The sequence below is a fragment of the Neomonachus schauinslandi genome, chromosome 3 (assembly GCF_002201575.2).
Source record: "Neomonachus schauinslandi chromosome 3, ASM220157v2, whole genome shotgun sequence".
NCBI classification, from domain to species: domain Eukaryota; kingdom Metazoa; phylum Chordata; class Mammalia; order Carnivora; family Phocidae; genus Neomonachus; species Neomonachus schauinslandi.
Genome location: NC_058405.1, coordinates 166,727,066 through 166,739,485, shown reverse-complemented (window position 1 = coordinate 166,739,485; position 12,420 = coordinate 166,727,066). Strand labels below are relative to the sequence as shown.

The following is a 12,420-nucleotide window of genomic DNA, read 5'->3' as shown; positions in this document are numbered from 1 at the left end:
ATACAGTCCAAACACCTCACACACTCCAAACTCCAAGGACTTGTTTTTACCAGTGTGTGTGGTTCATCTTCTACTCCCCACACCAAGATCTGCTTTGATAAATTGAAAAATGTCAGGCGCAGTCTTCTCAGCTTGGTGCTTTTGAGATTTTCTGCTGTCAGTGCTCCTTAATTCTCCGTGCTATGGCAGGAGTGGTGTTTTCCACTGGCTTAGTTCACTGAGGACCAAGTTAAAGGCAAGGATGGGGTGATGGAAACGTAGGAGTGAAGCAAGAAGGAAACTGGCAAGCCTCTGGGGGAGAACAAGTCGACTGGCCTCACCAGAGTGAAAATCACGATGGAGATTTAGAGATGATATCATAAGGGAAGAAAAATAGCTAGGAGGGGGCTGTAGTACAAGGCTGCCATGTCTTGCTGCCCAGGATGTGGACTGCCCCACTCTAGGGGCTCCATTCACATAGATGACAGACCAGTGAGTCCCCTGAGTTGTGTCCCTGTATACCAGTCAGAGTCTATGTTTGATACCTAATGTAATGATAATCTCAGTAGTGATCTCATACTTAACCAGCAAGGAGGAATTCTTACTGCCGATGCCTTCCTTACATGTCCAGATGCTGTGAGAAAAACAACCGAGGAATTTAGGCACCACAGAGAGGAAAGTACTTCGTTTTTTGGCATATATTTGTGTACAGACTCTTTTGCAAGGATGATGCTTCTTACTTGCTCAAGTGGCTTCTTCAAATACTTTCTGGATTGAGGTCTTTTAAAATCGTTTTTGAGTCAAGGTGTAACATAACTCAATAAGTCCTTATGTCATACATATACACACACAAACACACGTATATGGAGGGGGGGTGTGTGGGGAGAGTACCCACCCAAGTATGCGGCTTGGCTGGTGGACTCGGCCAGGCCCTCCCTGCGCAAGTCTTTGCCCGCATCCCCCGGGGTGGAGCAGTGGGCGGGGGAGCTCTCCAACATGAAGTTCTTGCTCCTGGACGTGCTGATGATCCGCGGTGGCAGGAGCACGTTCATGACTGTCTGCAGGAGTAACTGCACCTCGGGCTGTTCGAGCCATGGGCTGTCTACGGGCCGAGTTCGGAAGAGGGAAGCGGAAAGAGAAGCAAGTCACGAGCTAGACTTTCCACGTTAGACCCAGAAAAATTCAGCTCTCCTTCCAGTTCCAAACTAGAACACCCTAGAAATTTGGGTGTTTCCCCACCAAGTACAGCTTCTCCTCTGGACAGAAACCGCATTCCTGATCCTGGGTGTTCTCTCCATAGTCAGCACCCAAGGGCTTGTGTTCTTAGCCAAATCTCTGCTTACCATTTCAATCTCCTTTCTCTTTTCTGCCCAAATACTCATAACGTATTGTCTTTACATTTGAGATAAGCTTTTCCTAAAAGAAAAATCCCCCAAGAAGGAAGAGTAATGAAAACAGATTGAAATGTAACGGCAGTGGTAAGGTTTAGGCTAACCCTAACCGCAGCAAATTATAAAGTCCATTCACTTGTCAATTCACACCACACTGTATTTCAGTTAATACCATTTTCTTAATGGAAACAATGGTCTCCCAATTTTTGCCGTACTGAAGGACATATCTCCTAAGAAGTGGAGCAGAGAAACTCTTGACCCAGGGTAGCTAAACTGAAATGAAAGAAAGCCTCTATTTCCTAAGATAACCCTGTTTAAATCATTCGGATCGACTGCAGTGATGGCCCTCATGGGAAAAAGAATAAGAAATAACAGCCTGACACTTAAGAAAACACAACAATGATAAATTCCCTTTAGTTAAATTAATCAGACCTTTGCTTCCAGATCCTACTGTGAGCACAAATGGGATGAGTAGATTTAAAAGCATCCCCTCCCTTCGCTCTTGATTGGTGAATGGGGAGATCACATGGCTTAAGGGAAAATCTTCTTTTAAAGCCTGTGCAGCAATAATAGAAAAAAAAGATTAATTGACCCCCACACCCATTCGGTATGTTTGTTTTTACACAGCACGATGGAAGCGGTGACTCCCTGTTGGCTGCTCCTGGAAACTATGAGTTCAGTTGCGCAGCATACGAGATTCACTCAAAACTGATACTTTACCATTTGCTTGCCATAACTGAGAGTTATATACCTAAAAAAACAGTAACATCTTGAATATTAAATGCAAAATTGTAATACTTTTGGTCTGGTACAAAAACAACCGAATATCCCCATTCATTTGCTCCATGTGTCCACCAATAAATATTTTAGAGGTAAAAGAGAAAGAAGAAAATGAGAACTTGCCACCTCCATTTGGGAGTTATTTAAAAGTCCTCTGACCTCTGCATAAGGCCTTCTCCAAACCAGGAAGGAATAGGTAATATAGAAAGAAAGAAATGATCTCTGTTCACAGGTTATAAACATGGATCACTTTAGTGATCATTGTTTCCTTTCTGCACAGTAGCCAAAGCTCTTGCTTAATTTCTTTTCTACCATCACCCATTCTCTGGATGATGGACCATCAAGTTGTCAGATCATGGATGCATCGTTATCCATTTACATCAGTTGTATATTTCCCATCAGTCACGGAGCTTTCTGATGATCTACCACTCTCTAAAATTAGGTGACACACAGAAAGAGGCAGGGGAATTGGCATTTTGCACTTTTTGCATTGGGAATAATTATTTTAATTTTAAGAAATAAAATCACTGGGAAAGCAAAAAAAAAAAAAAAAAAGCAACCACAATATTCAACCCACAATCATTAAAGTAAATTAAGATACTCAAAGCCTAGTAGTAACATTTGAAAGAATTTTATATTGCAGTTCTTTCTGCAAATAATTTAAAACCAGACTTTGAATATTACTGTGTCTTTAATTAACAATTGTGAGCTGATTATCTGTGAGCCATTATTTTCCTAAGGTTTTGCACACATTTGAAATGACTTCCATGGTTCCTGATGTTGTGGCAGGACTACACGACTCTGCTATTTTTGAGATCTCGAGAAGAATTACAGAAGCACAACTCAGGGCCAAGCTCAGGACTGAAGCTCTAAACCCGTAAAAGTTTGGAGCTGTTTACACTTTTGTTTCACAGATTTTGCCCAGCCTTTGCAGAAAAAGAAAAGAGAACACCATGATCTGGTGCCTCAACCAGCAACTTAATGAGCGTGACAAACAGGTAAGGCAGTCACACCTGTATCTGCAATGCTACAAGCCGGACAACAGCTGTGCTGAAGGGCAGAGGTGGTGAGAGATAAGGGCTGAGATGAAGAAGGGGTAATCCATCAGCAACACTGGAAGGTCCTACCACTCCCATGACCTGAAATACAAACAGAGCACATGACCAGCCTTGACTATTGCAATTTCATGCGACCGTAAGTAAGGGAGTCTCATTCAATAATCATAATGATGATAATAAAGTAATAATGATAATAATAATAATAATAATAATTTGAAGGTTGGACATGTTACTTTCAGTCTGTTCTCGTCGCCTTCTGTGGAAGGCATGTAATGTCTGGAGTCCGATCGAATGTGACACTGGATTCAGCCAAGGTTTTGTAGAATGTTGTTTATAGCTAACTATGTAAATAATGGGAGATGAACCAAAGACTATTCTAATCAGGAGATTGGACATACTTACTGGTGGATTCAAAGGAATGCAGTCCACAGTTCTTTGATGGAGCTGGCACTGACAACGACGGTGATGGCATAGCGCTATGTGTACTAGGCATTCCAGCTATAGAGTTATTGCTCAGCTAGCTAAGCAGCAGATCCTACTCAATGAGATGCTCTCACATGATTTCTACATCGTACAAAACCTTGTGAGGACCAGACTCTAGATATTACATCAGTGATAAAAAAAAATTTTTTTTTTTCTTCCCGTAAATCCTAGACTGGCCAACTCATAGCGTCATTTTGCACTAAAAAAGGAAAAAAAATGTTCTCTTTGCATTTTAAACTCCCCCACCCCGGATGACCTCAACCTCTAGCCAATTGTGCGGTCTCCGCCACCCCACTCTCCAACTGGCAGCCCTCAACTCTCAGCGCAACTTGAAGAGGGCCATTGTCAAAGTAGTGTGTGGGAAGCAGCACACCAAAATCCCATCTGTGTAGGGATGGGCCCCTCATCTCCCCACGCACCACCTTGAAATGTACCTCACTATTTTCAGTGTCACCTGAGCCATCTGTTTTTGTGGGTAGGTAGGGGCACAAAGTGGTTGACCTGTAAATCTTCAAGTCAGAGAAATCAATAGCAGAGTGACATTTTTGCAAAGTTTCATAAGATTGCCACTTGGCTACTCACCAGATTGACACAGACATTGATCAGTGACCTAAGGTGAGGCAGGAAGGATATGATTGGCTGCCTCTGAAGTGTCAAACAAACCCCTTCAATCAAATTGCTGGCAGGCTCCCACTCAACCTGTCGCCTGGAATACAATATAGGAGCTGTTAGCAGCGTGGCTCCCTTCTGGAGTCAGTCTGAAACAAGTGAACGAGACAGTGATTCTGACGCCATCTAAGACAGGACGGGTGTCTGAGACAACAAAGTGCTTCACACGGGATGAAGTTTACCCATGTTGTTCCAAAAGCACAGAGCACACTGGGAAGGGAAGAAGATACTGAAAACGCAGCAGAGGCACTCCTGCCCCACTCGACTAATGAGACAAAATCTATTGAAGAAAAAACAGAGATGATGAATGGGTTGCATTTTAAGTTTCCTGGTTTTAGCTTTGAGAGAGGTGTAGAAGACTGCAATTTTAGGAAACCCATCCTGGGGGCCATGACTCCCAACAGAACTAATCTGACCTCAGGCTGCATTTCTGAAATCTATTGATCAGACTACAACTGATCTCTACAAGCTTTTATACCGGGATACAACTTATTAGATTTATATGGTTTAACTGCTGCCAAAAACATGACATTAGAAGAAAATAGTTCATTTAACAAGTGTTCTTTCTTGGCCTCTAAGAATTGATATTTTTGGGGCTACTTTCTAGGGTCATATAAGTGGTATAAATCTAAACCCAATTAGATGAACATGGCATTTTCTGTAATAAAAGTCAGTCCAGTCTCTGTCTCAGTACCAGAAAGAGCCATCTCCGCGGCCCCCAAATAAACAGGTTGGGTTTTAATGATATCAACACTATTTCTTATATTATCGTGGAAATAATTCCTAAGCTTATATTTCCTACCAAAATGGAATTTCTACAATGACAAAATGGAAATGTTCATAAATGAGGATATACTGATATCCTGATTCTCAAGTAACCCACTAGGTCAGTTTCAGTCAACTTTTCCCTTGTTGAACTGAGATCACTGGAAGAAATTAAATCCAAGGCAACCTCAAATTCTCAGGATGCACCCCAAAGAGATTACCCACAATTAACCCATGTACTTTTAGGAAGCATGATGTTCTTTACAACTGGGCTTGATTATATGACAAATGAGTCAACCTATGGAGATGTTTGACATCTTTATGTACAAGGTTATTTAAGAAAAAGAATTTATTTTGACACACCCTTGTAAGAATTTTAAGACTGGCCATTTGCCAATAGGCACAAACGTTCCATTGAGACCATTAAAAGAAGTAGGTGTGCTGTAAAGACAGACATTTCCATGCCACTGAAATAAATAACCAATGCGTAGGCATTCGTCATCACGTTATAAAAGAATACAGGAACAAAATATCATTTACTGAATGAAATCTTTCAATTTCTTTTTTATAATTCCAACAACTCCTGACCACTGCATAAATGAAGAAAAACACAGGCTAACACCTGGGAAAGTTCTGACAAATGGAATGCTAAGCGCTACAAATTCTTGGGCAAGAGTTGCATTGGTTTTGGGTTAAGTTCAAAGGGACAGAAAATGCTCTCATGAACTCAAACTTGAAACTCCTGAGTTTGTAGGCTTATCAACATTTAGCCAGTTGAACTGTCTGCTCATAGGTCTCCAAACTGGACTCAGATCTCCAGGTGGTCTGGTTCCGAGGCACCCTTGCACAGATAGGGAGGCTATCAGTGGATATTTCAGGTTACTGAACAGAGATCAAGGGGTAATCATGTTAATTTCATACCACCCTCAATTAGATGAAATGGTGAAACTTAGGTCTTTGTTATTAATCGTGGGATTTTTTTCAGCTGCTACATGGCTGCTTTCTGTTAAGACTCGTCATTTCTCTAAACTATGTCAAAGCCAGTATTTTTTGAACATTGAATTAATTTTTCTTTTCTCCTCAGTTGTTTTATTTATAAGGCACACCCTGCCTTATTTCAAAAGAAATTGAAGGATACTCACTGAATTTCTTATGTGTGTCAGATGAGGAACATGATAGCTAAGATATGAACAGATTTTTCAAGATGAACACATATAATTTGAAAGAATAGATTATTTCTTCAAAATGTAGACCCTGCTACTTATGCATTCATATACCTGGTTAGCTATGCACATATACCAACAGAAAACTTTCAAGTCATCCGTTCTACTCCAGATTGCGCCACCATCTTAAAGGATGATAAACCCTAACTTTGAAGCTTGTAATATTAACAGCTGACCAGGAGGCCTCCTCACCTCAAAGTAGGCATCTTATGAATTTTGTTGAACATTCTATCCAGTCTCTTTAAAATGAGGATAAGGGCTGGCCTCACTGCCTCGGCTGTCCAGTCGGTAATGGGTAACATCTCCATGATGTAGCGCCGAAGCCCACGGCTCTCCATCGTCTGGGTGTCGTATGGTGCCAACTTCAGAAGGGAGTGTGCAATTTCTGCCAACCTAATTTTTTTTTTTAGAAGAATAGGCTTAGAATGCCACAATGGGAATTTTTCCTCACACAGCATCATGCTAATCACCCTCCTTTCAGCACCTCAGCTCCCTGAACTAAAAACGTTCTTCCCTCTACCTTCTACCCCTCAGCTCTTCTTGCGTGTGCCAATACCTTGGATACCTGCACATATATATTAACAGAGAATCACTGACTATTCCGGAGGGTGCATGTGAATAGTATCTGAAGAGGAAACTAAAACCCAGAGAGATTAAGGTCAGACCAAACATATCTAGAGAATATGTATACATGCATATGTATATGAGGATATATATATACACACACATACAAGTACATATCCACATACATATATATAAAAGGTACATATATACACATATATGCATATAAAAGAGAATCTAAACTATAATGTATAACAAAGTCACTAATATCAAGTGTCCAAGTAAGCTTCATGTCTTCCTAGCTCCCTCACTGCCCATAGTCAAAGTCAAAGGCATTTTATAAAATGTAGTATTGGTTTTTATTGGAGCCTAAGGAGTTCTTCAAACTCATTTCCCTTTCTTTCCTTCAAAGTCTCTTCTCTTTTTGTCTTATACATGGATCCTCCTGCTCTGCTGTTTTTGTTGTTTGTTTGTTTTTATATAATTGACCTAATAGGATTGTCTGGATGGTTTTGGTTTGGGTTGTCTCCTCCTCTCAAATTTTCCAACTCAGTTCCACACAGGGACTGCAAAAGGGAAAGCACTTCCGCCAAGTGTGGCCCAGGGTCTGTCACCAGACACAGGTCCATGCTCTATGTTCTAAGTACAGGATTCCCTGAGGGTGAACTGACCAACAGGACTGGTTTCAGGTAACTGCAATAGTTGGTTAACTAAAAAAACTTCAAAACTAGACATGGATTATCAACTTCCAAATAATACAAATATAATGGCATACATGATCTTAAAAAGCCAACTGAATTTAATTTTATGTGAAGGAAAAAGCATTTTATTTATCTTTTAACCAAATTTTTTATTTTACTTAACTTTAATTTTTATTCCAGTATAGTCAACATACAGTGTTATACTGTTTCAGGTGTACAATATAGCGATTCAGCAATTCTATAGATTACTCAGTGCTCATTATGATAAGTTTCCTCTTGATCCCCATTACCTGTTTCACCCATCCCCCCACCCACCTCCCCTCTGGTAACCATCTGTTTGTTCTCTATAGTTAAGAGTCTGTTACTTGGTTTGTCTCTTTTTTCTTTGTTCCTTTGTTTCTTGCTTTCTTTCTTTCCTTCTTTCTTTTTTTGAGAGAGAGAGAGAGAGAAAAAGAGCAAGTGAGCAGGGGCAGGGGATGGAGGGGTAGAGGGAGAGGGAGAGAGAGAATCTTAAGCAGGCTTCACACTCAGCACTGAGCCAACTTGGGACTTGATCTCAAAACCCTGAAATCATGATCTGAGCTGAAATCAAGAGTGGATGCTTAACTGACTGAGCCATCTAGGCCCCCCCCCTTGTTTCTTAAATTACACATATGAGTGAAAGCTTATGGAATTTGCCTTTCTCTGACTTATTTCACTTAGCCTTATACCCTTCAGATCCATCCATGTTGTCGCAAATGGCAAGATTTCATTCTTTTTTATGGCTGAGTAATATTTCATTATATATATACCACATCATCTTTATCCATTCATCTATGGATGGATACTTGGGTTGCTTTCATATCTTGGCTATTGTAAATAATGCTGCAATAAACATAGGGGTGCATTTATGTTTTCAAACTAGTGTTTTAATTTTCTTTGGGTAAATACCCAGTAGTGAAATTACTGGCTCACAGGGAAATACTATTTTTAATTTTTTGAGGAAACTTCAAATTGTTTTCTTTTTTTTTAAAGATTTTATTTATTTGACAGAGAGATATACAGCGAGAGAGGGAACACAAGCAGGGGGAGTGGGAGAGGGAGAAGCAGACTCCCCACGGAGCAGGGAGCCCAATGCGGGGCTCGATCCCAGGACCCTGGAATCATGACCTGAGCCAAAGGCAGACGCTTAACGACTGAGCCACCCAGGTGCCCCAAACTGTTTTCCACAGTGACTGCACTAGTTTTCATTCTCACCAATAGTGCATAGGGGGATCCTTTAAGAAGAAAGCATTTTAGGGGTACCTGGCTGGCTTGGTTGGAGGAGTATGTGGCTCTTGATCTCAGGGTTGGGGGTTTGAGCCCCAAAGTGGGTGTAGAAATTACTTAAAATCTTAAAAAAAAAAAAGAAAGCATTTAAAAATTTTACGATTCTTCCCTACCAAATACATTGAGTAGTTGCAGAATGTGTAGAAGATGATGGTAAGAGGCCATGTACACCCACCCATTCATGGTAATATCTTGCATCTACACTGTATGATTTGAGCTTGATCTTTTTTCCAGAAAAAAATCCCATATTCTATTCTTTTATATATATATATATATTTTTAAATTTTATTATGTTATGTTAGCCACCATACAATACATCATTAGTTTTTGGTGTAGTGTTCCATGATTCATTGTTTTCGTGTAACACCCAGTGCTCCATGCAGTACGTGACCTCCTTAATACCCATCACAGGGCTAACCAATCCCCCCTCTCCCCTCCCCTCTAAAACCCCATTTGTCTCTCAGAGTCCATATTCTCTCATAAAAATCCCATATTCTAAAAAATATACCCAAGATTCTTATCACAGTGGCTGAAATGTCGATATTCTTTAAGGTACTGGAAATTCCCTTGAAAACAAATTTAAGAAGGGTAATTAAGCCACTCTCACTAATTATTTGACTCTTTGGCTCGAATCAGCATATGTCTAGTCAGGCATCCAAAGTATCCTACGGAAGTAGAATGCAGGACAGGGAGATTCTGATAAGAAAGGGGAATAGAGAGGCCTGATGTTTCCTAGCAGACACTTGTGCATGGTGCTCTCAGGAGGCATCCATACATTGAGGGTTTTCAGAACGGTTACTTAAGGAGAAGAGGATATCTCAGAATAAGGGACATCAGAAATAGGCTTTTCTAGGGGCGCCTGGGTGGCTCAGTTGGTTGGGCGACTGCCTTCGGCTCAGGTCATGATCCTGGTCCTGGGATCGAGTCCCGCATCGGGCTCCCTGCTCAGCAGGGAGTCTGTTTCTCCCTCTGACCCTCCCCCCCTCTCATGCTCTCTCTATCTCATTCTCTCTCTCAAATAAATAAATAAAATCTTTTAAAAAAATTAAGAAATAGGCTTTTCTATTTTTTCTTTCCTTTTTTTTTTTTTTTTGAAGACTTTATTTTAAAGTAATCTCTATACCCAACATGGGGCTTGAACTTACAACCCTGAGATCAAGAGTTGTACGTGCCACTGACTGAGCCAGCCAGGTGCCCCAGGATTTTCTACTTTTTTTTGAAGCAAATTTGCCTTGGAAAAGCCCAGAAGGTATAAGCCTCAATCTTAAGGTTGAAAGAGATCTTAATAGCCCTGAGGCAGTGGGGTTCCATATGTTGAACCTCTGACTGGATCCTCTTACTTAAAAAAAATCAGCTTAGGGTAGAAATAAAAGATATCATTTCTCAGGCCCCACCCAAGATTTAATGAATACGAATTTCTAAGGATGGGGCCCAGAAATCTGCATATTTTTTACCTTGATTTTGAAAAATCTGAACGTTCAACTCATAGCCACTCCGGTTTCATTTAGACTCACAGTCACTCCCCCCTCCACCACCCTGAACTCCTTTGAAGTAAATCCCAAGCATCAAATCATTTTATCAGTACATATACTTCAGTATGTGTCTCTAAGATTAAGGACTTAAAAAAATTAACCACAATACAATTATGACAGCTGACAAGTTAAAAATAATTCCTATAAAAAGAAAGACAACCAGTCAGTTTTCAAAATTCCCACCTTATTTCCTACTTCTTAAATAAACTTTTCTTTAAACAAAGCAGAATAATATAAGCCTCATAAATTTCAGTTGGCTGATATTTCTCTTAAGTCTCTTCTAATTTGTAGGCTTTCCCTCTGCTGCTTTTTTTTTTTTAATGTTCTTATAACTTATTTCTTGAGGAAATTGACTGTTTGTCAAGTAGCATTTTCCACACTCTAGATTTTGCTGATTGAATCTCCTTGCTATCATTTCATCTATCCCATTGTTTCCATATTTAATTCAATTGGTAGTTAGACCAGGGGTTAGATTAGGTTAGGTTTTGATTTTTCTGGCAAGCGTATTTCACAGGTGACACATGATTCCTGCTTGTCACTCTTTATGATGTTAGCGGTCACTAGTGATCACTGCACAGATCCATTAATTCATTAGAAGTAGCACACTAGTAATATTGTGTCATTCCTTTTCTCATGTATTATCTATAGCGTTTTAATAAGGAAAAATTTCTCTTTGATTACTCCAGAAGAGACAGGACAGATGCTTGAAAGGACGTATAGTGTAAGAGCTCCTAGGTGACTCTGACAGGCACTCTGGACAGCCAAGCCACTGTCTCTCTAACACGTGGATTGCTCTCCAATAACTTCATGTTACTGGCGCTCTGGATGGAGAATTCACCACTGTGTAAGGCTGCTCTCACCACCCTCACCATCCTTGGAGGTCTACACTCTAAGAAGCTCTCCTCATAGTCGGTTCCCCAACTCCCTCAGTTTCGTCCACCTCGGCTTAGTCTGGAAGCATGAATTCAAGTCATCTTCTCCATAGCAACCCTTCATTACCAAGAAATAGTTATTGTCTTCTCTCCAGAGTGAGCATTTACAGTGTCCTTCTGGAAATTGTGTGTGAATGTGCATGTCTTAAATCATTTTAAACAGCCTGTGCATTCTTCTGTTTATCTCTTTCTTGCAAATGTGCCATGCAGAAAATTCTTTACTTTTTAGGTTGTTTGTATGACAGATAAGAGCATATCTATATGAACATATTTCTTTTCCCTTATTATTTTACAGACAACATTGAGAAATGCTTGAGAAAGGATCAATCTGTCTATTTTAAGCATAAAAAACAATATTTAGAACTGAATTTGAGTCATTTTATGCATTACTGCCTGAATTTCTCTTATCCCTGCTGGTGCTAAAAATGAATTTGCATTGAGTGTAACAAACATTTCCTTTAATATAGTCTTTGTTGTACTAGCACGTGGATAATCTGTTGGTAAAAACATATTCCTATGGTTGTTTCCCAGTGAGAACACAAGAGATTTTCCCATTGAGAGGGAGACTTGAAGAGAGGGAGGCAGGGACGGGAGGGGAGAGAGGGGGAGAGATGGAGAGAGAGGGACAAAGGGAGAGTGGGAGGGAGAAGAGAGAGAGAGAGTTGGACTTGCAGATCTCATTATCCTGCTATATACATATATATACATACTGCTGCTCTGGCAGCTCTGGTTTGGGCAAATGAAGCATTAAATTCCCTTAGGGCAGAGACTATCTAATCAGAGATCCTTGCAGTCAAAAAAACCCAAAAAAAACAAAAAACCAAAAAAACCCAAAACATATATTTTGCTAACGCAGGAGTACAGATTGCCTCTTGCACTGCCTGTTGGTTCTCTGGCTTGAATCAAAGACTTCATGTAAATATCTCCTCTATCTCTTCTACCATGCCATTCCTGTTTTTATCAACCTTCTCTCCTTGAATGATACTATCCATTCTTATGACTTTAAACATGACCTATGTGCCCACAGTTCTGGCTTTT

The 12,420-nt window shown here is 40.3% G+C and overlaps 1 protein-coding gene across 3 annotated transcripts in view; it reads right to left on the bottom strand.

Annotated features, from left to right (window-relative positions):
* UNC80 (unc-80 homolog, NALCN channel complex subunit) overlaps positions 1-12,420 on the bottom strand; it is a 225,526-nt gene that overhangs the window by 20,978 nt on the left and 192,128 nt on the right. For all 3 annotated transcript variants that reach the window (XM_021703047.1, XM_044913394.1, XM_021703048.1), the window contains 5 exons: positions 6,541-6,741; positions 4,274-4,397; positions 3,164-3,289; positions 1,803-1,926; positions 875-1,081 (listed from right to left, as the gene is read on the bottom strand). In XM_021703047.1, the coding sequence (XP_021558722.1) occupies positions 875-1,081; positions 1,803-1,926; positions 3,164-3,289; positions 4,274-4,397; positions 6,541-6,741 (782 nt within the window). The remainder of the gene's footprint in view (positions 1-874; positions 1,082-1,802; positions 1,927-3,163; positions 3,290-4,273; positions 4,398-6,540; positions 6,742-12,420) is intronic.